Raw genomic sequence first — 26,410 nt, forward strand, 5'->3', positions numbered from 1 at the left:
TTGAATTTACTAGACAGTTCTGTTGAGCTTTCTTGCATATTCCCAACGCAGTTTTCACTCACACACACACACACACACACACACACACACACACACACACACACACACACACACACACACACACACACACACACACATGATTTGTTGTGCAGTGTTATTTTGTAGGAAGCTGAAAGTTGTTACGTTGACCTCATTCTATCATTTCAAATGCAATACAATAATTGTCACTGTGACTATTATTTCTGGATCTTCCACCTGATTATATTTCACCATTGAGCCAAAAACTTGGATGTTCTTCATCTGACTAAAACTAATAAACTTCTACTCTTTGTTCTCCAAATGGTTTGAAAATCATTTGCAGGACCTGAAAGTGTGGACAGGACTCATCCAGAGTAATCTGCATTTTACCTTTTTCCACTCTTGAAGTTGCTAAACTTGTGTATGATGGTTTGCGAATCTCAGCCCATTCTTCAGATTGATGGTGTGCATGTTCATTCCTCCCCTTAACATTACAACACTTTGGATAGTTTGTGCCAGATTTCGTCCCTCCCATTCCTTGTTGCTTATGTCAGGGTGTAAACCTCAGGCTACATCAATTCATGGCCATTCAAAAGGCTCACTAAACAAACACAGATGGTTGTGTATCAGTCTTTGGGACAAAAACAGCCTGGGTTCATTTTAAAACATGTGTGTTTGTTCTTGAAACAGCAAGATAAAACGATGTATCTGACGGACTGTTTCAATGCACATGTATGATTGCATGATGTTTAGATGTCTGGAGCATTTTGAGTTTAAATGGTCCCGTTCAGGACATTGTAAAATGGTTCATAAATTCCAATAGCATGTCACCTCCTACTGCATTCACAGACTCACATAAAGCTGCAAATTAACACTTTTCCGAAATAAATACAATCCAGCATTGAAACTTCTTTTTAAGTAGGTTACATAAAAGCCCTGCTTTCTCTTTCCAGCATGCCTGTCTGCTGTTTGCACTTGTAAGTCAGCGACAGATTCCCCAGCCAGACTACAAGTGTGTTTGACGTTCTTTGGGGCAAGTTTCCGTCAATTACTCCACAGACCCTGACGGAAACTCCTTGCTCCTGACTCCGCTGTAACCGGGCCAGTAAAACGCGATTCACGTCGCTTGTAGCAGGCTGCAGTCAACGACTCATTCTTTCCGAGCACTTCGGGCGACGGAGGAGCGTCGCAGCACTCACAGACTGCATCGTCGCTGTGGTTTCTTTACACGGTAAGACAATTGCATACACATCAAGACATGAGTGACAATGATGCAAGGTATGGAGGAAAAGGATGTTTTTTTTTATGAGATAAAAATGTTGCAGGGATCAGGAGTTTCGGATTAGCTGTGAGGCTTCTTAACTTTCTTCTGCTGGCAGACCATGACGCTCACAAAATGAGAGTAAAGCCTCCGGACATAATATAAGAAATGAAACATAGCCTACATTTCTGCTTCAGCTTTTTTTGGAGATTTATAAGCTACTGTAACGAAAACAAGTGTTCTTGATGGAGAAACGTGGCAATAGTTTAGCTGCAATTAACCTTTTTGTACTTTTTATTAAAAGTAACAGATTTTATACTTTTATTTTGAAGGTAAAATGTCATTGTGCCTGTATTGACACAGTTATATGCCCATTAAATAACTCACTGTTATTCTTAACTTTATAAAGAACAAGTTTAATCTCCATCCCTGCACATGCAAAGTATAGTCTGTCTAGGACCTGCATGGGATTGTGTGTATATTTTTTGTTTATTATTTAGGTTAGATATCATGGCTCATTAAAAACATTTAGATTTAAATAGTGTGAAGATGCAGATAGAGGTTCTGATAGAACTGTTTTGTGAGGGGGAAAAAAACAGCTTTGTTACAGGAAAAGATACAGTGGAAAAAATGTGTAGTTGATAAGGTCTGTCATGATGCCAACAAATGGCCTTTCCAACCATTACAGCTGTGTGTGTGTGTGTGTGTGTGTGTGCGTGTGCGTGTGCGTGTGCGTGTGTGCGTGCGTGTGTGCGTGCGTGTGTGTGTGTGTGTGTGTGCGTGCGTGTGCGTGTGCGTTCGTGTGGGTGTATGTGCTTGTTCCACAAGTCTGATCTATCCTTCACGTTTCAGCCGGTTTGGAGATGCTCCAGGGGACAGTGAGCAGGGCTGTGCTCTGCCTGTCCTTCTCCCTCCTGCTGGGGGTCTGTTTCCCAGCAGAGGGTGCAGCGGCAGCAGGGCCTCTTCCTACTTTACCCCCTGAACAACACTCTGGGGAACCAGGCCTTGAGGACTGGGAGTGGGGTTCTGGATCATCTATTCTGCACCTGCTTCACAGCTTCCCTGCTGACAGCCCCTTCATCACAGAGACCTCGGGAAAACCAGTCAACTGCACCCAGCGCTTCTGGTTACCTCCATCCTCTGCAATCTGCTGGGAAAACATAGCCGGACCCGAGGAGTTTGCCAGGTCCCGTCTGCTTGTCCTCCAGAACAGGGCTGCCCTGCAGGCTGTGTCCACCACCAGCGGGGTGGAGGAGGGAGGGGTCTCCTACAAACTTCAAGCCAGAGAGGAGGTCCAGGGGATCCACTCAGACCACCTGAATGTGGTAGAGACTATGCAGACCATGGATAAGGTGTTTGCCTCTCTGAAGGAGACAAGGAAAGAGGGGAAGGAGCAGGGAGTCCTCACAAGGTGAGCAACGGTCCATGGACTACTTGATTATATTCAATAACCTAAGGGATCCTATAACTCATTTATTAACTGTAATCTAGTAACTGAAGAAGTGTGAATAACCTCTGATTTCTTATTTAAAGATGTAGGAACAGGAACATCTATCAAGCTGGCTTTTTTGTTGTTGCATATTTATATCTATATACAATAGAACCGTACTTTACAGAGACCAGTCACAAAGCAAAGCTACAAGCCCTACTGTACAGAGACAAATAAATTAAGTTTCTGGTAAATTCTGATCCGAGGCCAGCTGTGGGATTATTCCATAATCATTGTTAGTGAGGCAGTCAGGAACTCCGGATCAATGTTACTTGTTTAGTCTAAACATAACGCTGGTTGAATGCCAAAGAAGCCAGAGTGGAAACAGCATCCAGACGAACAGTTAAGTCATTTCAAATGTTTTCCAACAGTCATCTGTCTGGACATCTGGCTGAGACGAGGCTCTGCCACCAAAACAGCTGCAGAGAATTAATGCAATTCAGTGCATTCAGTCTCTATTAGATGCGAAAGAACAGACTTTTATTTCATAGAATCTCATGCAGAGTCGTGTGTAAATGTGTGAAAAAAACTGTGGTTTGTCATCCCTTTCAGCATGAAGGAGCATCTCGACAACACAAGAGACGCCATAGAGGGAAGAGAGCACATGGCAAACATCCTGGAGAGTGATTTTTCTAAATTAGAGAATACTTTGCTTAACATGCAGCTTCGACTGCACAAACTCATCCGGCAGTGACCGTGACAAGGAGCGGTTGTCCTATTTGTGCTGCATTGATATATTCATGTACATTATTGTACAACAATGTAGCAAATGCATGCATGCATGCTCAGGATTATGTTAGTAATATGCACCTTATGTCGTCAAAGCAGCTAAAAGTAACATGTGTAAATAAACCTCACACTATCGGGGAGATTTGATGCACATGTAGCTGTTACATCACATTTTATATTTCCAGTTTGCAGACTTGTTCCAGATTTCATGGTCACGCTAGCAGCCTCTCGTAAAACCACAAGACATTTGTGAAGCTTGGGGACGGAATAATTGACTTGTTTAACGCATCATTCAACATGAATAAACTGCATTTTCATACGCGTGTCTGTCTATGGTTGTGGTGTAAAATACAATGCAGAGCAACATGGATATCGGACAGCGTGAACCTTTATTTTAATATCAAATCTAAACAAAGAACTTGTAAATGCATTAGGATGATGATGATGATGAGGATACGGTGGTCAGCTGTTATATACACTTTAAATATTCACATCTATTGGGCCGATTGTAAATTTTCATTTGGAAAGATGCAGCGTGTTCACTTGCTATGTAGTTAAGATGGGGAGAAAAAAAAAGAGGTATTTGTACTTTTGATTAGTTTCAACAACTTTCAAGTATTTATGATAAACTACTCGTAACTAAAACATGACAATATCTTTTAAAGCTATCATGTACAACTTAGAATCAGTAACATCGACATTTTTCACTTAGAAATTAATGTTTGACATCATCTGTGAAATAAAGTGTTCACCCAATCATAACTCAGGAGCCGAGACGTCTGTGCGCCAGCTGTGAGGAATATTATTTCTTGGTCCGCTATATTTAGCCCACAGAGGGCTGCAAGTTGTTAAGAGAAAACTATTTACTCCTCCTAAATGCAAAACAAGCACCATATTTATCAGACATAGCTCCTAGAAAACCTTCAAAGATCCAATCCAGGCCAATCCTAAAACATCAAGATCTTGAGGCGTGATTGCACTGCGATTCATCTACGGCTGCTTTGTTTAGGCCATTGTTACAAATTTAGATTTCTGGAATCAAGTATTTATCTCAGACATAAAGTACAACTTCTACGTTCCTTTAAGACTCGGTGTGTTTGCAGGTGATCTTTTGAAGTCTTCGCTTGATTTCACACTTTCCAATATGTGGCTTTACTTTCAGTTCAATGTCCACTAATGTCTTCCATTATCCCTACAGCTGAACTCTCAGTGTATTTGAAAGCATTGACAAAGTTTAGGACGTCTCTTCTGCCAGATCTCTCTTTGAATGACAGGACATGTACGTTTGATAACATCAGTCCAGAGGTGAGATGAAGCCAATGTCCTTTTTAAAAGTCAGCCGCGTCGTCGTCGTCTTCTTCTTCTTCTTCTTCTTCTTCTTCTTGCATTTGCTCCAAAGTTTGAAGATAATCTCGAGCCAAGATCTTCTTAGGCAGGATATCTATAAATAAAAAAAGAATAGTGTGTCAAACTCCTTCTTACTGCCTAGATATATCTTCTTACTGAAGCTGCATGTGAAGTGCTGTGAAACGGTGTTTAAAGTGTCTGAATGGGCGACCGATGGTTGTGGAAATAAATTTTGAAGGGTGGATTTAAGGAATAACCTTTTAGAGTTGGGAGATAAATCAATATGGGCCATTCAAATGTTGCCGCAGTAAAAGATGAGTAGGGGAGAAATACACAGTATGAATTACATCCTCTGTCATTTTATATTGCAAAAGTGATGTATAGCATTATAGAGCACATTTCCTGGAAAAATACATTAAAAAAAAAGTTTTTCCAAGAAGCAGTATTTTTCTTTAAAGTGCAAGATTGCACACAGTGGCAAAATAACCTAAAATATATTAGACAGATTAGCACATAGTTGGTACACCTTGCTAAAACTAATGCAGTCTAATACAACAGTCCAGAGCGTAGAGTTTTTAGCAAAACGTGGATTTTATTTAGTATTTTATTTATTTACTGAAGTCAAAGGTAAAGCCGTGTGTGCTTAGTTTGTGGAGAACAGATCGCAGAGTTTAAGGATTACAATTTGAATCTCCATTACGAGACGAAACACACGGAGAAATACGAAAACCTTGACTGATGCAGAGCGGACATCTGAGGCTTTGCTAGTTAAGCTGCAAAAGCAACATGCTCAGAAGATGTTGGTTCTCTTTGGATTGACCTGCATATGTGAACAAACATTCTCCGTGATGGAGTTTAACAAATGCAGATCCAGATCCTCTCTCACTGACGATCACATCTCACCTCACACATTCAACCTGACGTCAGTGCACTCGTTCAAGCCCAACACTAGATTACTCTCACTGAACGGAAAACATAAAATGAAGTAATTGAACTACAAACAATAGTAATTAAAAGTACTCATTTTGCAGAAACATGTCAGTCAACCCTGTCAGTGTTTTACTTTTATATATAGATATTAAATATGTATATTTGTTTGGATCATTATTCCTGCTGCAGATGTTTCAGGTGGAGCTCATTTGAACTCCTTTATACTCTGTTGTTCAGTTTGGGTAGTTAGGAAAGGTTTGAAAATTGTAATGTGCAAAGTAACTAAAGCTGCCAGACAAATGTAGTGGAGTAAAAAGTACAATATTTACCTTTGAAATGTAATAGAGTGGAAGTACAAAGTTGAATAAAATGGAAATAGTCAAGTAAAGTACCTTTAATTTGTACTTGAGCAAATATACTTAGTTACAGTCCACCACTGATCATAATATGTACTCTTACCACTCACAGCTTATCAAAACCATACAATTTACTTTTTATAAAGAGGTGGATTAATATAGAGCAGGCTCGAGATCAGTCTACTGGTCCGGCCCTGCACAACAGCCCCTGTTTCTCATGTGGCCCCTTGGGGAACATAACTACCCACCCCTGGTCCAATGTCTCAGCGGTAAAGAGTGAGCAGAGACCAACATCACATGCTGCAGACGGTCCCTGTAGCTCCACCAGGCTGTAGCTGGGTCTCACCTGTTAGGAAGTGGAAGGTCTCCATCTCCTCTGCGGTGTTAGCCAGGTCGGTGTATGACAGAGAGTTGGTTTCTTTACCGGGGCCGTTGTTGAATGAAGCCACAGCCAGGTGCTGGACGAACAGCTCCTTCAACAACACAACACAAAGTCAGCAAAAGGAGAAACTCAAAAATGGGGAAATGGAGCAGCTACATTTACAGTTATCCGAGAAGCTAACAGCGTGCTAATCGTAGACTGTGTGGCGCTAATCCCCGTAGCAGATGAATGGGCTGGAAAGTTAGCAGCGCTCAGCACTAACGGCTGCTTACTGTCGCCTTGGTGGTGAGAAACAGAGCGTCCTGGTTGATGCAGGACACATCGGGGGAGCTCTTCATTATCAACCTCACTCTGGATATCGGGAGGGAGATGGTTTTCTTGTTCGTCGACGATTGGTCGTCTTTGTCTGGAGTATTTTGAGACATCTTCATGAGGACTCTCGGGGACAGGACAGTCAGGCGGAACTTTGAGTATGTTTTGAACGGTGACGCTTTTCTTCTTCTTCTTCACATTAACGGTGGTTGGCGGCAATTTCACTGAATTACTGCCCCCTGCTGGAGTGGAGTCACAAACTACTTTTTGTGCAACATATTTATCACCAAAAATGACATTACATTATACGAATGTTACATGAATACATTGCTGACTGTTGTACTGAACATTTTGTAACCAACCTGTGTGTCCTCTTTTTGTTTTCCCCTAAATATTTTTACTGTATTCCTTCATACTGGTTTTGTATCAATTATTTAATAATTAAGTTTATATTGTGTCTAACAATAAAAGCTCAATACACCATACACAACAGTTCGTCTCACCCAGTCCAGTAGTGGCACTTGACTAAGGAATCGCAAACCACAGAAGAAGAGCCAATGTCAAAGAGGCAACAGAAGAAGAAGAAAACAGTGTGTTTGTTTTATTTATTTATTTATTCGTTTGTTTAGTTTCGGGGTACAGATTGTAAGTGTGACCCACACTCCGGAGCAGCAGGTGGCGGTAATGCACCAATAAGATGAATGCCAACCGCCGTAAAACCAGAAGAAGAAGAAGAGGAAAACAGTGGCGTTCGCAATGGCGGTGATTTGGCTGCGAAAATAAACAGTCCGTGTTGCAACTTGATGCTGTCGTAACTATCGCAATTAATCTGTTGTCACATCTGTCGCATAAAGGAAACATCTGTCTCTGTATTGGTGTCATAAGAAGGAGTCACGTGTGGTGTTGGTGAGCGAGCAGCCATCGTCTGCTGTAGTTATAACGTTCATTTCTTCGTTCCCTTAACGATGCCGCTGGGTTTGAAGCCATGTTGTGCTGTTTGCAAGACGACCTCGTCCTCGATGTGGAAGAAAGGGAACCAGGGAGAGATCCTCTGCAACAACTGCACAGGGAAGAGCTGCAGCGGCGGCGGCGGCGGGTCGGGACCCTCCATGTCCTCCATCACTCAGCCCAGCAATGGCGGGGGAAAGCAGGTATGTTTCCTGTGTGTAAATGTGCCTTTTTTACATGTCATGTTTCTGGGTGCAGCCCAGCCTCTGTGGTTATTTTGGAGGCCAACACAGCTGGGCAAATGGCGCTAATTTGGAACTTAAATACCTGGTTTGTGTTGCTTTATAGTCCAAGCAGGAGATCCACAGGAGGTCTGCACGGCTGAGAAGCACCAAGTACAAAGCTCCCGCGTCCGAGAAGAAGGTGTCAACAAAAGGAAAGGGGAGAAGACACATATTCAAGCTAAAAAATGTAAATATGAATGTAGTTATTTCTCTTATTGTGCTGTGCTATTAATGTATATATTTGACCCCTGTGTATGTGTGTGTGATCTCTTTCCTCAGCCAATCAAAGCACCAGAATCTGTTGCAACAATCATCACATCAGAATCAGTATTTTATAAGGTAGTAACCTCATGTTTCAGCTCAATATATAACTCACCTGAAAGCATTTCCTGATCTGTTTTCAGCATGTTCTTCATCTTATTGCAGCTTCAACTATTTGCGGTTGTACTAAACCTTCATCCAGTGATGCATCTGTCTTGATGTTTATACTTGGATCCTCAGGGTGTATACTACCAGACAGGAGATGTGATCAAGGTAACGGATGAGGAAGACGGGAAGCCGTACTATGCTCAGATTCGAGGATTCGTGCAGGACCAGTACTGTGAAAAGAGCGCTGCACTGACCTGGTTAATCCCCACACAGGCGAGCCCAAAGGACCTGTTTGATCCTGGGACATACATCGTTGGTGAGCAATGAGAGGTTAACATTTGACCATTTTCAAGACCTGTATGTGACAAGTTACGAACAGTCTGTTTTTATATCAGGTCCGGAGGAGGATCTGCCCAGGAAGATGGAGTTCCTGGAGTTCGTGTGTCACGCCCCCTCTGAATATTTCAAGTCCCGGAGCTCTCCGTTCCCCACCATCCCCATCCGAGCAGAGAAAGGTTACATCTGGACCCACATCGGCCCGACACCAGCCCTCCCCGTCAAAGAGTCTGTCAGTGGCAGCAGTTAACACCGCTGGGATATGGACTTAAAGTGTGTTGCTTTAAAACAGACCTATGTACATTTATGTAATATAATGAAAACAAAAAAAATGGTTACCCACATGCCATTACTTCAGAAACCAGTTGTAATATCAAACAAGTTGTTTACATATTACTTTTGTATTTAGTTATAAACAAAAAAAGCTCTTTTTCCACCACCACCACCTCTGTGATTGTTTCAGAAAATTGTATTTATTCATTGATGGAGTTGTGGGAAATAGAGTTAGGCCCTTTTTATTTTCCTTTCTGTGAATTAAACTGTAAATATGTGTATGTTAATTTATTATTACTACAATAAGATGTTGGCAAAGTTACGGTGATAGAACCCGTATAGATCTTATTCACAGCCGAGTTGTGTGAAGATGTTCTACGGTGGTGTGATCTTGAGACTGTCGAACATGTTGATGGTTCTGCGATGTGGAAACAAAATCAAGATCATACAGATTATGAGTAAGATTTAATTCTTCTTCTTGACAATTTTTATTCACCAATTGCACAAATTGTCAGTAAGAAATGTCAAAATACAGACTTTTAAACTAACATGCCAGGGGAGCAACCGCAGAGAATAAAAAATAGACAAAAATAGAAGCATACAAATCTAAATAAATAATATAGAAAGAAAAAGGAGACACCAAGACACAAACCTTATGTGATTGTGTAATTACAAACATATCACAGGCAGTGATGTCAGTACCGCTCTTATGGCCTTTTTGTTGGTAAAGCATTTCAGAGTTTTTAAATACATTTCAAACTCTTTGTAAAAAAACACAAAAAGTGGGTCTTTGGCTTGTAAACGTACACTTATGAATATAGAATTTGGCAAAAATGATAAATTCATGATATATGCCCTTCCCTCAAATTATCTGTCATAGATAAAGTATCCAATTATAACACGTTCATAGAATAATGCAAAATCTTTGTACAAAACATCGCTAATACATTTTGAGACAACTTCACACTGAAGAGAGCGAATAGCTCGGTTATTATTCTCACAGGATGGTGAGGAACACCTTTTACCACAATGATGTCAACAGTGTTAACCAAAGAAACATCAGCTGGACATGAAACACTCCGACACAAAGTCACACACAAAAGTAGAGAAGTCCAAAATGTCAGGATCACCATTTTTGCAGGAATTGATGACTACAGATTTTCGAATATAGTGTCTACGATTCTTCCACAGAAAATGAAACAGCAATTGGTCTATTTTTTATTTGGGGTAGTTTTGTTATCAAGAAATAGAGGATGCAACATAAACAAACCTAGAGATGAGAGGACACGTCCCTTTAAGGACAGATCTCTTTAAAACCAAAGATTACATTTATTTTATACTTTTTTAATCATTGGACTAAAATTAGGAAGACATCGGTCTTGTTCTTTGGTTACAAGGATGCCTAAATAGTTCACTTTTATCTTGACAGGTAGAAGTTCTATCTCTACCTTTTAAGGCATATAACTCACATTTCTTTAAATTCGGACAGAGACCGTGTTAAAACATTGACTGTAATACTGTCCGTATTTAAGGTTTTAGAGACAAGCCAGAAGTCTATACGTGATCACCTGGAGTAGTCTTTATTGCTCCAGGTGTACATCGTACCATCAGGGAATTTCTCCCTCCAAATATCAGTTAAATCGGGGTACCCGATCCTGACAACGTGATCCCTAGTGGAGCCACGCTGTCGTCCTCCGGGGCGACAATCAATTTGACTACGACCTCAGATCAGACGAGACAACCCGCTGAATTTAAGCATATTACTAAGAGGAGGAAAAGAAACTAACCAGGATAAAAGGAATGTAAACAGCCCCTGAGAGCATGACACAAGGTGTCTTGTAACGAAACCAAAAAAAAGAAGTGCTTATTCTTGACAATTAGAGGCCGATTAGTTTACTCAATATTGATTATAACTTGTTACCGCTGCTGTTCTGCTCATTTTCCTAGAGAAGTTTGCCATCCGAGCTTTCTGCTTTTAAGGAGATTGTGTCTCCCTTGTGAGTTTAATTTCTGTAACCAATGAAGCATGACATTGTAATTAGCAAACAGCTAATTAAGAAAATGTATCAGAAAAAAATAAAAGCGTGAAAAGAACTACATGTCGCATGTCCAATTCAGGGGGCGAGCGTTATTACCTATTCTACAGCTTGTCGCGCTTGTAACCAAAGAAGGAAATGCGCAGGCGTGAAGCCTCTCGCCCTGCTGCTTTACTCTTGGATATCTCACTTCACAGATTCACTTCGCCTGTGGTTGAATATCTGCGGTAGTGTCCCGGTGCTCTTCTGGCACAAATGTCACATTGATTTCCCCCTCATGGATCGGACATCATGAACTTTTCTTGATCAAGCCATCAGGCAGGAGAATGGGAAAATTCCAGTCCAAACTGGGTGAGGTGTTTAATGACATCATAATGTTTTTTTTTTAAAAATAGATTAAATCGCCTCTGATTTGCGTTATATTGTCTTTTCTCTCATTGTTTGGACAGTTTCGAAACGCAGACAGAGTCCTGAAGGTAAGCCAGTCAGCACAGAAACTGTACAAACAACATAACTACTTCTTACTTCTTTCATGTGTTCACAAATGTGTTTATGTTCTGCAGGTGGTAGTTTGGTTTCCAATGTGCTGACCTGTCAAAGCGAGGTGGAGCGCATCCGCATCCACAAAACCAAACTGACACAGGTAGAACATTTATTTTTGTAATGATTAATTAATGCATATTTAGTTTATATAATAGCCGACATCTTAATGGTCAAACACATACAGACGCAAGTAAAACTCCCACCTCCGGGATTGCACAAAAAGAGATCCCACGATGCTTATTTCTGGTTTTATTTGACACTGTAATGGTCTGTTGTTGAAAGATCACCAGAAAGACTCGACAATGTGATGGAAGGAAACTTTAAATCACCTGAAACTGTGCACATGTTTATTCACATCCAAACGATAGAGATTTTATTGATACAATAGTCAATAATTGAGTTAATTTAAAGATATACTGCTAATCTGAGAGGATGTGGGGGAAGTTGTTTTTCTTTTATGAATCAAGCGAGGAAATGACCGGATCTGACTTTAAATGGATAATATATATACATACACAGCCTATATTTAAGGGCAGATTTCTCCTCCAGAACATCTTCTTAAATGTACGAGAGTTTCATATATATATATATTTTGTGAAAGTCTATTTCCCTTCTGACGAAAGAAGCAATAAAAACACTCATACTGGTTTCATGTCAGTTCAGCCAGTTTTGGGATAAATCGTATTTGCTCACATCACATCCAAGAGACATAAAAGACGTTTGGAGGTAGTCGTGTATTTATTCTTCCGCCCTTTACTCCTCCTTCTCTATAAAGAGACTTCCAAGTCTATGAAGTGCAACACAGCCCCCCCCCCCCCCCCCCCCTCCAAACAGCAAGGTCTTTATATCCAGCTGAAAGAAAAAAAAGGTCTCCACATCTGGTACTGCTTTCCTTCTCCAGTCAGACAGACTGTGAGAGGGGGAGAGGAAAAAGATGTGGGGAGCGGGTGTTTGGTGGGTGTTTGATTGCGTAAATGGCATCACATGTAGACTGTTGGCATTAATGAAGCATTCTACTGTTGAAGAGAAAATGTCCTCTTCATTACGTGTTATTCAACGGAGACTGTGAAAACTGTCACATACTGTTCTATTAACCATAAACATTTCATGAAACCAGATTTTGTGGTGAAAGTGAATCGCAGATGTTTAATGTCCTTTCAAAGATCCCAATGGGTTGCTTATAAAAACAGTAAATGATGTAAATGTGAAATTAGAAAAACAACCAACATGCTATTTTCACTTTTCTTCAGCTTGTTTGATCTTTTTGCTCAACTGCAAAAAGTTATTGCCAGTGTTGTTGTTTTGAGGTTTATGAAGTGTTGGGTGAAAGGTCTGGAAAGTTACACAACTTGGAAAAAGATGTTGACTCTGCCAAGTTGTTTAAAAGGTTGTGGTGGAGTTTCTGTGCTTGTTAATAGCAGAGATCTTCCTGCGATTTGATTTTCCGACTAATATAGTTTGAATCTCCATGACGCCACCACTGTAAACTGCAAACGGCAAAGACATCATCATTTATGAGATGTTTTAAATTGTATTCTCTCAGCTTTTAGTCTTACATGAACCTTCTTTTTGTGTTCTCGATATGAAACATTACATTTTAAGAGTTTTCCACAGATAAAAGAAAAACGACATGGACCCTAAAAATGATTGCGAAGATAAATGTGGCGTTTAAAAAAAAAATAAAAACCAAAAATAGTTAGAGAAATGTATTGTATTCTTGTTTATTAAGATAACCAGTGACACATAAAATGTGCTCCAGCTCTAAAACTCTTAACACACACAGACCCATTAACTGAATATTTACCTGTCAAATAGCTGTGACTCAGGTGTCACGTCACTTTCTCTAGAAACACAAACCTGTTTGCTGTAATCTCTTGTGATGCTGTAATTGATTGTGTGTGTGCGTGTGTGTGTGTGTGTATGTGTGTGTTTTTCTGTCTTGAGTGTGCACTTCAAGTGTTGAAAAGGTTGTTTTTTTGTGATTATACTTCAGATAATCCACCCAAGAAACCCATTTTGTTCCATTACTTCCCTCTTTTATTTGAAAACCACTCCAGAATTAGTAGTTTTAGCTTTTGTATAAGGTTGTTTCATAATTCATACCGTTTTATGGACCCTTAAAACCAAAGTCACTGCAGCTCGTTGCCGTTAAAATGAGAGGACTGAAGTCACCAGAGCATCATGTCTCCATGTTTGCGTCCCCACAGTGAAACTTCCTGTCCAGGTATCAAGTTATCAGAAAGGCTGTTCGACATTCTTGCCGAGACAAAGGTGGTTACTGTTCTGCTGACATTTGAAACTCTTGTGATATCGGGACGGATGCATGGAAGGCTGATGTATAATGAGGGTGTAAAACAGAATACTGATGCCATCGTGTGCACACCTTTCTGCTACCTGCAACATCTCTTCCACTTTCCACCCTCTTTCCCCTGAAATCTAACCCAGCATCAAAGCCTCACAGCAGGCAGAGCGTGGCAGGTAGAGAGACGAGGGTGTTGAGAGAGATTGGTGTGTGTGTGTGTGTGTGTGTGTGTGTGTGTGTGTGTGTGTGTGTGTGTGTGTGTGTGGGCGCGCACTCATCTGCATCTGCCCGAGCATCAGTGTGACGTTAGTGATGGATTGTTGTGGTGACAGATAAGAAGAGTCTTGTTGGCGCTTTCAGTTCTCTCTTGCTTTGCAGAGCAGACAGGTTTCTACCTGAGAGAGGAGCGAGTATACGTCTGATCGGATGTTTTTTTTAAATCACAGAAGTGGACATGAATCTTAAGGGTTGGTAGTTTTATAATGGACTGAAGTTTTATAGTTAACTTAACTAAAGCATTTCAATAGGTTGGCGCTGCATCCCACTGGCTGGAATTTATTGTCTCTAGTAAATCTGGCTTCATGACTTTACATTTAATTATCATATGAAACTTCAGGGACATGTCAGTGGAGAAAAGCTCAAGATGTCAACAGTTTTAAGAGGAGAACCAACTAGGAAATGCCCAAACCTCCTTTTCTCGCTCCTTTGCTGTCTTACTGTCTCACTTATAATATTTCTGTTTTCATTTCTGTAGGGGAATGAAAAAAAGATTCATATCACTGCTGCATCTGATACAAATATGTTCTAAATGTAATTTTCTTGACAGATATCAAAGGAGAGCCATTGGCAGTTTTTCTAGAAAGACACAAAACCCACAGATGTTCAGCATTGCTCACATCTGGAGATCGATCCTCACACTCATGGGACATGAAAAGCTCTTAATTGCTTCCTCTTTTCTTCCCCTCTCCCTGTCTTACATGTGCGCTCTCTGTTGATTTACTCCCTGTCACTCTTTTCACAGAACTTGTACGTAGAATTGAGGGCAAACAGGTCGGACCGTAACTGCAACCTTAAAGGTGAGTAGAGAACTGCTGCAACATGCACCTTACTGAGATTTCTCACTTTCTATGTATTCTAAGGGGCTTGATTGTTATTGTGTAGATGTACATTATCAGAGAGTTTTAATACAAACGCTTTAATAGGTCACCTCCATTCATTACCAGGTGTTTGTGTGGGAAAACTTCCACCTTTGGATTATGTTAATTTCCTCTTTGCTGCTTAACGTTTATTGAAAATAGAGCTTAAAAACAAGGGATAACTTAATTGGAAAGGTACAGTATGTGAACGCAATTATAATAATTAGCCTCAAACTGTGAGTCTGCTGGATAACGACGTTCATAGTCCAGCTCTGTGTGTTGTTTAGTGGTTCTGCCACCAAAGAAGACACCTGATGGAGGTAACAGCATCCACTTCCGGGTCAATAAACAAGCCAAGAAGAAGAGCAATGCTGATGTGAGTGTATATCTCTCTATTGAAGTACCAGATAGGTGAGATTCTAGTATGTCTGTATGAGTATACTCCTGACTCTTTGTAAAGTTACGCATCTGATACTATTCAACAATGTATTTTAATCACACATTGAGGCTCTACCGGTTTTGAAGGCCCTATGGGTCAACCCACACTTTGCAGCAGTAATAAGCTTGTTTTCCTGACGATGTGTGCACATACAGGTCACCGAGTGTAACATGGTGCCTGATGAGGACACTCAGCAGGAGTGGGTCTTCACACTGTACAACTTTGACAACAGTGGCAAGGTCACCAAAGAAGTAGGTTTCTTTCATGCATATTGCTCAAATGAAGCACTGTTTCAGCTTGGCCTGTACACAGTGTGTATATGTATCTGTGTGTGTGTGTGTGTGTGTGTGTGTTCTGCAGGACATGACCAGTATGATGCACTCCATGTATGAGGTTATAGGGGCGTCAGTCAAGCCGCCTTACGGTGGCAACACACCCCTGAAGATAAAGCTAGTTGTCACTCCGTCAGCTGATCCTGAGAACATCTTACATATCGGTAAAGGGACATTTCTATTGTGGCTTAGTAACTGTAGACATCATTTGAGGGTCAAACATTAAAGACATAAAGATTCTCTCAAGTGTCTGAACAGTGGTATTTAACTGCTGTGATGAGAATGTCCCTCTCTCATTTAAACACAGAGAAGGAGCAGAGTGCGTCTCAGGAGTCAGGAAACCCATTGAGAACATTCTATTGCGTGGATGAAAACATAGAGCGCAGAAACCACTACCTGGATCTAGCTGGCATCGAAAACTACACCTCCAAGTTTGACAATACAGGTAGAGAAACTCCTCTATTGCTGTTGTGGTTTGTGCCTTATATAAAGACTTAGTTCATAAAATTAAAGTTGTTTTTCTTCTTCACAGAATCTCTTTCGCAGGAGCCCAGCCAGGATGCTCGCGCTGCTCCTAAGCACCACCCTGTGGTGATCAGAGAGAACTACATCTCCCCTGAGTCTTCCAGAGGCCTCTCTATCCCTCAGTCCCTGAAAAGCAAGGCTGTGTCAGCGGGGAAAGACAGGAATGGAGGGCAGGGAAAGTCTTGCAGGTTACACGGCCAACACCCCGCGTCATGGTGCCATCCTGCCCGGTCTCAGCCTGCAGCACATACTGTCCTGCAACGTAGTCACAGCAAGAGGGTTCGCTCCAGAGTACAAGATGCCTCGCACCTTCGATCCACACCGGGGGCAGACAGGGAACTATTTTCCAACCTTCAGTCCTCTCGAGCCCAGAGACACGAGCACCATCACCACCACGAGCACCATCATCATCATCACCACCACCACCACCCTTCGTAAATGCATTTTAAACACATGTGAGACAGGTGAGAAGAGGTGGTGTAGACTATCGGCCTGAAATGTGACCGTTTTGGAGGTTGAGTGCAACTCAGCAGGTCCTTGGATCACCTCATTTACTTTATAGTCAGTGTGTAGTGGAATCAGGCTGAAGCACTGTTATCTAACGCAAACAAACCTGAAAAGATTACCTTCACTAAATCCAGGAAAGGTCAGTTTACTGTTTACTGAATTCTACCTCTATAGCCATTTAGATTGACAGGTTCCTCTCAGGTAGATTTCCACTCAGCTTTAAAGTTATTTAAATGCACATTTTGTAGAGATACATGTGGTTTGAATATACTAGAATCATGTAGAAATTATTATACAGTATTTTTTTAATGAAAGGGTATTTATTCTGATATAGTCACACTCTGTTCATATTCCAATAATATTGGAATTGGCTTTGTTTTCTCGCCTTTCCTCAATGCATGGTAGTGACACCTTTTACTCAATAACAGGAAGACAACCACTATATAAGACAACCGCAATATATTCTACACTGACCACAGTATAGTGTTTGAATTTTTCCGGATCAGTGACAAAACACAGACTTATGTTCAGAGCTTTGTGCAGCACAGTAAGCATGGCAAAATATGTGTCACGAGTCTAAAACAATGGTAAACATCTATTGCGATTGTTTTCGGCACCTGCGTTTATATCGGCAGAAGTCCATCATGGAAAACGCAGAGACACTCATGTCTCCACTGACAGTAGGCTCAAGAGACCATAATGCATTGCAACCATGTGATGAAATTTGAGAGTAGCAAAAGCCATTTACTAAGGCAGGTTTGGGGGGAAAAAAGTGGATGTACCAAAAAGTAGATAACCATCTTATCACAAGCTGCCTTCTCAAATGCATTAAACATTACAAACTGACGATGTTTGTGTATCACAGTCAGAGATCTGCTTGTTCCTGTATTGATGTTCTATATCTGCTCTCACAACATTGTTTTCTTTGGTCCTTGCAGCTCATGCGAGTAGTGTAGGCCTCACAAAGAGGTGCTGTGAATAGTGACACGTTTCCCAGTGGCATTCAGATGTTGTTCCTACTTATCTCTCTGGCAAAAGATGCAAATAGACACTGTGCCCGACGAAGGACGAGAGACAGCTGTTTCTATTAATAACCGCCACTCTCTTACCGACCACGCGACCCCCGTGCCTCACCACCGCGAGCCTGGGTCCAGACAAATGCACAACACCCAGACAGACAGCAACAGAGGAAATCAAAAAAGCAGCAACCTCAGCGCCGTTCAACTGCAGCGCTCAACAACCAGGACACTCAGACCTGTTGGTACGGAGAGACCAAAACCGAGATAAAACCTGGAATCATGAAGTCACTGCGGTTCCTTGCTGCTGAGGGCTTCATTCAGAGTGGACCAAGTGCTCTGGAAAACCTCAACTGTATGTCTTTTAACCTCTACCCACTTCTCTTCAAGGCCTGCTACCTCCATGAGCAGGCGGACTTGCTGCGTGTTTTGGTCCAGACATGGCCTCTTCCTGTGCTCGACTTACACAGGCTCCTGGGAGCAACAGTCGACTGTCAGATGGACCTAACCTCCCGCACCTGCCGGCTTTGTTTGGAGTCGATTCTGGCTGGCCTGAAGGTACTTAGATGGTCTTCATATGTCATCCTCATGTTTTAGTTACGCCATGTTTTTCAGTTCTTCTGTTTTTGGCTGCATTGACTTGTTATTTTCATGTACTCTTGTTTGTCAAAGGATTATGTGCTGTCTCCTCCAACGACGTACGCCAAGAGCCTGCATGTGGTGGACCTGACTGCCCTGAGGGATATCGAGCACCAGCCCTGCCCCTGCCAATCCACCCTGGGTCGATGGGCAAGAACCCACCTCCTGACCCAAATTTGCTATGAGACCATGGTGGCCATGCAAGCCGACGACGTATCCCCATCTGTCTTTGAAACGTCTATTGATGTCCGTCTGAACGGCTTCATCACAGGCCGCAACTATGAGCTGGTGGCTCAGACCTTCGTCCTCCTCCGCTACTGTCCACTGAAGCTTCGCTTTGTCAGTTTTCGGGCCGATTCCCTCTCCCTCAAGCAGCTGTTCTATGTTCTTCGCCTAGCAGACACCGAGTCCATTTTAAAGCTGGAGGTAGTCCACAATGTTCCCCTGAAAGCCCCGCACTTGGAGGTGCTGCTGTCCAAGGTGGAATTCCCCAAATTAAAGTCTTTGACCGTTCCGGCTGGGGCGTTAGATATTAGGAGGTTGGGCTCTGACGATGATGATGTGCTGTCCACCATCGGTAACCTGCTGGCACAACAGAGCGGCCTGACTGAGCTCTTTGTTGGTTTCTCAACTCTAACTGGACACCTACGCAGACTGCTTAAGTGAGTTAATGGACAGAGGGAGGGATGAAGAGAGACAACAAGGTGTCCTTGTTTGTAGTTATGTGGATGAGATGGATGGCTCTGGTGTCTGTCTTACGTGCTCTTTGCAGCATCAAAAGCTTTAATATAGCTCACAATCATCACCGTCAACCAGAGCCACAGCACATTGCAGCTTTAAGGCTCTTGTTTGGCAATGGGAGGTATTTTGTTTGGTAAAATTGCTGACATGATGCCAGAGCGAGGACAGAAGGCCGGTTAGCCAGAAACATGCTGGATGTAGCCCACGAATCACGAACAACAGAGCTGTCCATCACAATCTGGCATATACCTGTAACTTTACATCCAAACAGATGCACCTGTAGGCATTTCTGGCACCAATCCTACATAACAAATCCATCATGAGGACCAACACGAATCATAATATGTAACTGCTTTTCCCTCTCTTCTCTTTACCCAGTCCCCTCAACACTCCGCTGCAGTGCTTGGAGTTGGCCAACTGCTGCCTGAACCGTTTGGACATGACCTACCTGTCGAACAGCCTCCACAGCGAGTTCCTGGTCCGTCTGGACATCAGCGGACATGACATCTTCAGCACTTTCCCCACCTGTTTCCACAAACTGCTCTGCCGTTGCTCAGGCACATTGGTCAGCCTGGCCCTTGAAGAATGTAACATAGAGGACGAGCACATGGACGCCCTCACGAATGCTCTGACTTGCTGTCAGGAGCTGGAGGAGCTCAAACTCCTGGGGAACCCGCTGACGTCTGCCGCCCTGCTGAGGTTGTTCTCCATGCTGTCTGTGGGTTTTCCCAAGTTAAAATATATAGAGATGCCAGTTCCCCGCCAGTGTTACCCTGAGGATGTCACATATCCTCTTAATGATTCAGATTTACTGCTGTACAACAAGGAGCTGTTTCAGGAGGTCAGGGGTCAGCTGATGGGGATCCTGGAAGGAGCTGGTAGAGGGAGTGTGGAGGTGTGCTCCCCACTCCTGGGGGCCTATGACCCAGAGATTAACGAGACCAACCAAGAGCTGGGAGTGTCCATGTTAAAATCTTTTACCAGCATCATTGGGAACTTCATCGGTAGCATAACTGAGGTGAACAACAGGAGGTCACAGGCTCAGACAGATGATTAGTGGGGTTGCCTGTGGAGGGCTTAAGTAAACGGACAGAGATGGGTCATGAACTCAAGTTTACACAAATCTAGACATTTGTTTAAAGCAGAGCTGAATCCTCAAACTGTCCAGAAATGTCCATGCTTTGTTGACAATGAGTTATTTTCAAGACTGCGTTGTTTTTAGGCTATACTTAAGACAGCGATTTATTTTAATGAAGTGCTTCTTCAGATAGCTGGCAAACTGGCATCACTGTTCCTAAGCATGACTGAAGGCCAAAACGGTTTGATTTGTTTGACTGTGGTTTAACGTCACACGACTTCCATTCCTGACGAGATATTGTCTCAACAGAGAATCCCTTTAATCTCAGTACGTCCAACAGATGTGCAGTGCAGATACGTGTATGTATTAAGGTAGATACTTGAAGTTTGCCTAATATATTTTCTTACATGTTTTTTTGACCATGTTCTGGTTTAAATGTTTTATATAACTGCATTTTTAAATGTAGACAGCACATATTTGACAGATCTGAATTAAGCAAGTATACTTGTAACTGTTTCATTTTGTCTCACCAATAAATCAAATCTTCAAATCCCTCTATCGATTACATCATAAAAAAGGGACACTTCCACGTCTTCCAAAATGTACAATTTTTTTAATGAGCTCTTGTTTTATATAGGTAAGATTTCATCTTAAATATTACACCAGGGGACAACCACGCACCGACCGAATACGAGGATTAACATCTTTGATCGGGAATCATCTACTTCTTCATCCACTCCTCCCTTTCATTCCTCTCACGGATCACCTCCGTCAGATACGGTGTCAGGTAATTAACATCCTAAAAGGAAAAGAGAAGAACAATACATGGGATTGAGAAATGAAATTAGGCGAAATCAAACTCTAGATAACACTTTTGATGACTTGCGAGGACATTATGATCAAAGGCCCTCCAAAACATGCATTTTATAATTCCTTTTCACACTTAGAAATTTGTAATTTTCACAGTATGACACCAGTTTCACACTGAAGAATTCAATAACAATTTCCTATTGTTTTTCATTTGGCTACAAAAGATTTTTTTAAGTACATCTGTTAAAAGGAAGCAGGGATTGTGAAAATATTTTAAGAAAATGTTATGTACCTCTTCAAATTTCGTCCACTGTTCTTTCGGGAGGATCTGCTGCTTCATGGAGAGATCCAGGGATCTCTTGAGCCTGAACATCCGGTCGTTGTACTGGTCCTCTGGTAGCCTCCTCAGGGCCTCTTGTACATCAGAATCCTCGAGGATCGTATCATCACGCAACAAACCTACAGAAAATGGAAATATGGAAAAATCAAATAAAACAACAGCCCCATAATCACCCCCTACATTTATAATGACATCAGTAGTCTTGACATACTGTTACTTTTAAAAACGAGTAGCACTGTGAGGTTAAATACTCTGAATATTGTTGATCAATGTACTTTAACTTACCAAGCTTGTTGAAGCCACACAAGTTATAATACCATTTGCGGACCCCGAACAGGAGCCTGCCTGTTGCCACTGTGAACAGGACACGAAAGACACAAAACAATCAGCACCAGTCACGCAGCACAAACTTGATTTAGAGGCGAGAAAAATATATATACATTAATGAGTTTCAGTCAGATGTGCGGGGGAAGGAGTAACGTTAACGTTATGCTTCTAATAGTGATACAGTCGTACAACTATAAATGTATTTCAGGCGACCCAGTACGTCCCTTCAAATAATACTAAATTATGGGAACTGTGGTCAAACTTCACTATCTGGTTAGGGCTTTAGGTATTGCGTGACAAACAGTAAGTTAGATAACTTGCCCTTCCGTGGAATGTCAGATGAAACAACACAACAGTGCCTTAGTGCTAAGGAGCTAACGATATGGAGTGTAGGTCAGATGTTATAGCAACAAACAACAGCCGGGCACAATAACAACTGTTAGGAAACAAACTAAAACACTATCAATCATTAAAAAAAGGACAGCAGGACGAATGTCCAGTTGTAAAATAAGTAATTTCACGGTGATAACAGAGACGTTAGCACCAGTGATGAGCTAACGCTAGCTAACCAGTACCCTTAGCATAAGTTAGCAAAAGGACACTAAAGGACACACAGAAGCAAAACGCGTCAAAGCGAACATACAGGTGGACAAAATGAGCATAATACAATAAAGTATGGTACAGTATAACATGCACCACGACATACAAGTACAACACGAGCTTTAGCGAGTTAATTTACAACTGAAAATGTAAATAGGGAGCGATGTTTCAGTACCTGGTGCCCTCGACGCCATTTTTTACCTCTTAAGAACGACCGCGGTGCGTCATGGGTAAGGAGACGTACTCATGTCAACGGGAAATTGCGCAATTTAACATTCTGTGCTTACAGTTTCCCATATACAATACAGTCTATGGTGTACGCCTTATTTGCATGCTTATAAAGGAAATTTGGAGATAAGAAAATGTCGGTTTTGAAAACTCTTAATAGATAAATCCATCAGGAAACTAAATCAAAATACATCACTCTTTTGATGTAAAAGACACAGCTATCCTCATGACTTGATCAAGACTGATTGAATAAAGGTAGGGTAGTAGAAGTCAATCAATAAGATCAGTCAATGGTACAGATCCTTTACTTAAGTAGATCAGCAATACCAGAATACAGAAACACCCCATTACAAGTAGAAGCTTAGAAGCTCAGCCAGTTTAATAATTGCAGCAAAATGAACCTCAAGTATTTAAAGTAAAAGTATCCATTATGCAGTGAACTGACCCCTTTCACCGTTATGTTTTTATATATTTTATTAATTGATCAGTATTAGTTACAGTATTTAAAATGTTTTTTAGCAACTATATTGGGTAGTTACAATCTTCAGCATCACAATGCGTCATACTGTATACGCTGATTTATTGTCTAAATCACAAGTAAAAAGTACAATATTTTACTTTGAAATGTAGTAGAGCACAACTATTAAGAAGCACTAAGTACTATTTTCTTTTACATTTCACAAAAGTGAGACCTGATCCTTTACAATCTCCTTTAACTAGAGGCAGTCTTCAATATATGATCATTTTATACACATTTAGCACTTTCATCACATTTATGATCTCTATAAATAGACAGTCTTGGTAAATAGGATCGTATTTCAGTCAGAAGGGCAGATTTGCATGATGAGCATTTATTAAACATCACATTACAAAACATTGTATTTCAAACTCAGTCGGTATATTAAAGCCTTGAACGTCAGCATGTGTCTGTCATTATGGTATTTATTCTGTGTGCTTGACCACTTGTTTTCAGAAGTTCTTTACAATGTCCCCTCATGAAGAATCAAAGTGTCTTTTGGAACAAATAAAAATCTTCCAGTGTGGCCAAAGCCAACTCAGCGCAAAATATCTCATCAGGCAGCGACACCAGGCGGTCCAGGGAGATGTAGTTGGGCAGGGTTGGATCATACTGAGCCTTTCCGAGGTACTCGAGGAACAGGTGGCGCTCTCTGACACGCAAGTACTTGGTATTGAGGACCTATGGGAGGATATATCAGATGTTGAAGTTGTAATGCTGAATTTGGACAAAATATTAAAGAAATTAGTTCTAATTTGTTTTTTAAAAGTAAAAAAAAAACACACAGCTGTCCATCTACCTGTGGGTACTTGGCAATCAGGTTGTGGGGCACCTTCATGATATTGTGGAGGTAGTCAAATATTTGGATTAGCTTCCTTTTATTGGCAGTCAGCACTTTTGGGACGGCAATGACTATGTGCTGGATCTCATTTTCCTTAAAGCCGAGCTCTATTTCACACACCTGTGGAACACATTAACAAAACAAATTCAAACACGGCAGCTCACGGTTTCTCAAACAATGTTTTCTGATGACGTCTTTTGTCGTTCAATACCTTCAAATTGTCTTTAACAGAATCCAAACTGCCACACAGTAACCTGGGTAGACGAGCTACAATGTTCCGTGTCTGAGGAGAGAAAGGGAGAAAACAAACTATTATTTATTTTTCTACATTCAAAGACTAAATTTATTTTTGTGACTTGTTTGACATGATACAAACATGGCTGAGCTCCTCAATGAGGAGGTCCCATTGCATCAGTACATCAGTTAGCTTACATTAGAATCACTGAGGTTGAGTTGCTGCTGATAGAACCCCAGTCGGTTGTCCAGCCTCTTCACACTGAAGTTAAGCAGATACGGAGCTCTGGACACCATCGACGCAACATTCTCAGAACTGAACTTCTTTGACTTGAGATAATTCACCCTTTGAAAATAACAGAAAGAGAACATTATTAAGACAAGGAGGTGCAGCTCAAGAGAAGGAAGACGACCTGACCAGTCACTACTTAAGTATACACTACATACGGTAAGATTGTTTCGTGGGCCTTCTCTTGTCAGACTGATTTAATTTAGAATAAAGAAATTTGGCAAATATAAAGGCATGTAATGTTTCCGTTTCTGAGATCCCTTTATGTCACCTGGACCGTAGGTTTTCCAAACTCTCCGTGAGAATGAAGGGGTTGTGCGTGATGATATAGCCAAAGCGAGAGACCTCCACCCCGATCTCTTTGAGGAACAGCAGCCTTGGCGCCACATCTGTGTTGAAGTTGAGCCTCAGTAGCATGGACCCCACATTGGGCCTCTGTTCAAGCTTCCACAGGTTTACACCTGCAATGAGAGGATGAATGATCACAAATGTTCATTGCATATATCATAATAAATCTGAATTACGCTTCCAAACTTACAACTTGCATTGTTCTCAACACTATTTTGAAAGCCTTTAATTACCTAGCTGTACCAGTTTGCTGAGGGTCTCAGACTGGTCAACGTAGTCTCTTAGAGAGGTGGAGGTAGGAGGCAAGGCAGAAGGAACAGATATACTGACAGCCTCTTCGTCACTGATCACCTCTAATGCTGAAAACTCAGCAGCTGCGTCCAGATCTTGAAAATGAAGACAATACAGATGGAATGCATTCAACTCCCTCTGAAGATAGAAATAACATGTAAAGTGAATTATGATGATAAATGAAAAAGTTAGGGTCAACAATAGCAAACCAATATGTACCTAATGACACCTGGATTTCCGGCACAGCGTCTCTGATTGGCAACAGGGGGCTCTTGTACGCTATAACATCAGCTCTAGATGTTTCTTCAACATCCTTGTCTTCCTTTGCCTCAGTTGCCAGATGTTTGGCAGCTAAGTCACTGTAACAGAACATCTGTTGTTTCCGCATTTGTGTTGCCTGATTTGTTATGTGATTCCCCTTACTAATTGAGGATCCATCTAGGATTTTGGTGGGTACCCTTGTAACTCTAATGAAATGGCGAACTTGAGTGTAATGCTGCCAGGTATTAGCCACTGTCTTGGAGCAGAGAAGGCTTCTGCACTGTAGACACAGCTGTGTACAGGATGAAGCCATGGCCATCCTGCAAAAAAAAAAAAAACATCATGGTTTGAGGGGCCGTACAATATGGGGATTACTATTATTATCTCTAGACAAGGTCAGTCCACACTGTCTGATACCATCAGTTGTTGTGGTATCATCATGCTCCATCTGGACCTCGTACACTGAAAAGTACTTCATGAAAACTTACATACACATATGTGCACGTTGCCACTTCTTGTAAGGCCAAACTGTTTGTAGCTACATGTGTATTTTTAGTTTGTGTAAGTTTCTTCTTTTAGAGGCTAGCTTAAAGCAGATCAATCGCTAGCGTTCAACGCTAGCAAGCTATCAGAATGAATACCTCTTTAAAGTCTAAGCACAACATATTATTGTATGGTGTTAACTCTTTACTCACAATATTTGTATTCTCAATTCAGCTCTATCGTCTACCAAGATGTCGCACAATGTCAAACGTTTTCACGTGCATCTCAACAGAAGGACTTCCCGGAAGTGTCACATTGTGGAATGTACCACAACAATATATTTGTGGGTAACACTAAATGCATTTAATATACACATGAAGATAAAACATTTGAAAAAGCTCAAATTAAATGAATAAAAGGATAGAAAATATAACAGGTATAAGTTATTGTATTTTTGGTTCGTGCTATCTATTTTAGTGAATCCTAGAAGATGTATTATGATCTATAAACACC

General features: G+C 41.4%; 7 protein-coding genes across 7 annotated transcripts; 4 read left to right on the forward strand and 3 right to left on the reverse strand.

Annotated features, from left to right (window-relative positions):
- Window positions 1–1,190: 1,190 nt before the first annotated feature.
- LOC306707970 (uncharacterized protein) lies at window positions 1,191–3,802 on the forward strand. The gene is made up of 3 exons (XM_079175637.1): window positions 1,191–1,249; window positions 2,132–2,690; window positions 3,321–3,802. Exons 2-3 carry the CDS (start codon window positions 2,143–2,145, stop codon window positions 3,460–3,462), a joined length of 690 nt encoding a protein of 229 aa, XP_079031763.1. The 5' UTR covers window positions 1,191–1,249; window positions 2,132–2,142; the 3' UTR covers window positions 3,463–3,802.
- A 65-nt stretch (window positions 3,803–3,867) lies between these two features.
- chrac1 (chromatin accessibility complex subunit 1) lies at window positions 3,868–6,975 on the reverse strand. The gene is made up of 3 exons (XM_079176333.1): window positions 6,785–6,975; window positions 6,477–6,603; window positions 3,868–4,938 (listed from the first exon to the last, which is right to left on the reverse strand). The coding sequence occupies exons 1-3, from the start codon at window positions 6,941–6,943 to the stop codon at window positions 4,826–4,828; spliced, it is 399 nt and encodes a 132-aa protein (XP_079032459.1). The 5' UTR covers window positions 6,944–6,975; the 3' UTR covers window positions 3,868–4,825.
- Window positions 6,976–7,566: 591 nt separating this feature from the next.
- On the forward strand, window positions 7,567–9,315 carry gatad1 (GATA zinc finger domain containing 1). The gene is made up of 5 exons (XM_079175539.1): window positions 7,567–7,975; window positions 8,121–8,243; window positions 8,336–8,395; window positions 8,558–8,741; window positions 8,821–9,315. Exons 1-5 carry the CDS (start codon window positions 7,790–7,792, stop codon window positions 9,009–9,011), a joined length of 744 nt encoding a protein of 247 aa, XP_079031665.1. The 5' UTR covers window positions 7,567–7,789; the 3' UTR covers window positions 9,012–9,315.
- A 1,999-nt stretch (window positions 9,316–11,314) lies between these two features.
- Window positions 11,315–16,968, forward strand: LOC306708427 (protein naked cuticle homolog 2-like). The gene is made up of 9 exons (XM_079176264.1): window positions 11,315–11,421; window positions 11,520–11,546; window positions 11,634–11,713; window positions 14,937–14,991; window positions 15,339–15,427; window positions 15,646–15,741; window positions 15,851–15,986; window positions 16,130–16,267; window positions 16,355–16,968. Exons 1-9 carry the CDS (start codon window positions 11,397–11,399, stop codon window positions 16,783–16,785), a joined length of 1,077 nt encoding a protein of 358 aa, XP_079032390.1. The 5' UTR covers window positions 11,315–11,396; the 3' UTR covers window positions 16,786–16,968.
- Window positions 16,969–18,047: 1,079 nt separating this feature from the next.
- On the forward strand, window positions 18,048–20,840 carry lrrc14b (leucine rich repeat containing 14B). The gene is made up of 3 exons (XM_079175471.1): window positions 18,048–18,428; window positions 18,543–19,171; window positions 19,629–20,840. Exons 1-3 carry the CDS (start codon window positions 18,153–18,155, stop codon window positions 20,305–20,307), a joined length of 1,584 nt encoding a protein of 527 aa, XP_079031597.1. The 5' UTR covers window positions 18,048–18,152; the 3' UTR covers window positions 20,308–20,840.
- An 81-nt stretch (window positions 20,841–20,921) lies between these two features.
- On the reverse strand, window positions 20,922–22,647 carry uqcrb (ubiquinol-cytochrome c reductase binding protein). The gene is made up of 4 exons (XM_079175472.1): window positions 22,581–22,647; window positions 21,764–21,832; window positions 21,431–21,597; window positions 20,922–21,127 (listed from the first exon to the last, which is right to left on the reverse strand). Exons 1-4 carry the CDS (start codon window positions 22,597–22,599, stop codon window positions 21,050–21,052), a joined length of 333 nt encoding a protein of 110 aa, XP_079031598.1. The 5' UTR covers window positions 22,600–22,647; the 3' UTR covers window positions 20,922–21,049.
- A 474-nt stretch (window positions 22,648–23,121) lies between these two features.
- mterf3 (mitochondrial transcription termination factor 3) lies at window positions 23,122–26,199 on the reverse strand. Its single transcript, XM_079176317.1, has 8 exons — window positions 26,110–26,199; window positions 25,373–25,734; window positions 25,096–25,248; window positions 24,786–24,975; window positions 24,424–24,571; window positions 24,203–24,274; window positions 23,950–24,111; window positions 23,122–23,831 (listed from the first exon to the last, which is right to left on the reverse strand). The coding sequence occupies exons 2-8, from the start codon at window positions 25,731–25,733 to the stop codon at window positions 23,637–23,639; spliced, it is 1,281 nt and encodes a 426-aa protein (XP_079032443.1). The 5' UTR covers window position 25,734; window positions 26,110–26,199; the 3' UTR covers window positions 23,122–23,636.
- Between the last annotated feature and the right edge of the window lie 211 nt (window positions 26,200–26,410).

The sequence above is a fragment of the Pholis gunnellus genome, assembly GCF_910591455.1.
Source record: "Pholis gunnellus genome assembly, chromosome: 16".
Classification (NCBI taxonomy): domain Eukaryota; kingdom Metazoa; phylum Chordata; class Actinopteri; order Perciformes; family Pholidae; genus Pholis; species Pholis gunnellus.

Coding starts and splice junctions, on each gene's coding strand:
- lrrc14b (XM_079175471.1), top strand. CDS start 18,153: ATGAAGTCACTGCGGTTCCTTGCTGCTGAGGGCTTCATTCAGAGTGGA. Junction 18,429..18,542: donor CGATTCTGGCTGGCCTGAAG/GTACTTAGATGG, acceptor TGTTTGTCAAAG/GATTATGTGCTGTCTCCTCC. Junction 19,172..19,628: donor CACCTACGCAGACTGCTTAA/GTGAGTTAATGG, acceptor CTCTTTACCCAG/TCCCCTCAACACTCCGCTGC.
- LOC306707970 (XM_079175637.1), top strand. CDS start 2,143: ATGCTCCAGGGGACAGTGAGCAGGGCTGTGCTCTGCCTGTCCTTCTCC. Junction 2,691..3,320: donor GAGCAGGGAGTCCTCACAAG/GTGAGCAACGGT, acceptor CATCCCTTTCAG/CATGAAGGAGCATCTCGACA.
- chrac1 (XM_079176333.1), bottom strand. CDS start 6,943: ATGAAGATGTCTCAAAATACTCCAGACAAAGACGACCAATCGTCGACG. Junction 6,604..6,784: donor TTCTCACCACCAAGGCGACA/GTAAGCAGCCGT, acceptor GTGTTGTTGAAG/GAGCTGTTCGTCCAGCACCT. Junction 4,939..6,476: donor GACCTTCCACTTCCTAACAG/GTGAGACCCAGC, acceptor TTTTATTTATAG/ATATCCTGCCTAAGAAGATC.
- mterf3 (XM_079176317.1), bottom strand. CDS start 25,733: ATGGCCATGGCTTCATCCTGTACACAGCTGTGTCTACAGTGCAGAAGC. Junction 24,112..24,202: donor CTGTTAAAGACAATTTGAAG/GTATTGAACGAC, acceptor TGTGTTCCACAG/GTGTGTGAAATAGAGCTCGG. Junction 23,832..23,949: donor TGATTGCCAAGTACCCACAG/GTAGATGGACAG, acceptor ATCCTCCCATAG/GTCCTCAATACCAAGTACTT.
- gatad1 (XM_079175539.1), top strand. CDS start 7,790: ATGCCGCTGGGTTTGAAGCCATGTTGTGCTGTTTGCAAGACGACCTCG. Junction 7,976..8,120: donor GCAATGGCGGGGGAAAGCAG/GTATGTTTCCTG, acceptor GTTGCTTTATAG/TCCAAGCAGGAGATCCACAG. Junction 8,244..8,335: donor ACATATTCAAGCTAAAAAAT/GTAAATATGAAT, acceptor CTCTTTCCTCAG/CCAATCAAAGCACCAGAATC.
- uqcrb (XM_079175472.1), bottom strand. Junction 21,598..21,763: donor GTGTGGCTTCAACAAGCTTG/GTAAGTTAAAGT, acceptor CATTTTCTGTAG/GTTTGTTGCGTGATGATACG. Junction 21,128..21,430: donor AGTGGACGAAATTTGAAGAG/GTACATAACATT, acceptor TTTTCCTTTTAG/GATGTTAATTACCTGACACC.
- LOC306708427 (XM_079176264.1), top strand. CDS start 11,397: ATGGGAAAATTCCAGTCCAAACTGG. Junction 14,992..15,338: donor CCGTAACTGCAACCTTAAAG/GTGAGTAGAGAA, acceptor TGTGTTGTTTAG/TGGTTCTGCCACCAAAGAAG. Junction 16,268..16,354: donor CTCCAAGTTTGACAATACAG/GTAGAGAAACTC, acceptor TCTTCTTCACAG/AATCTCTTTCGCAGGAGCCC.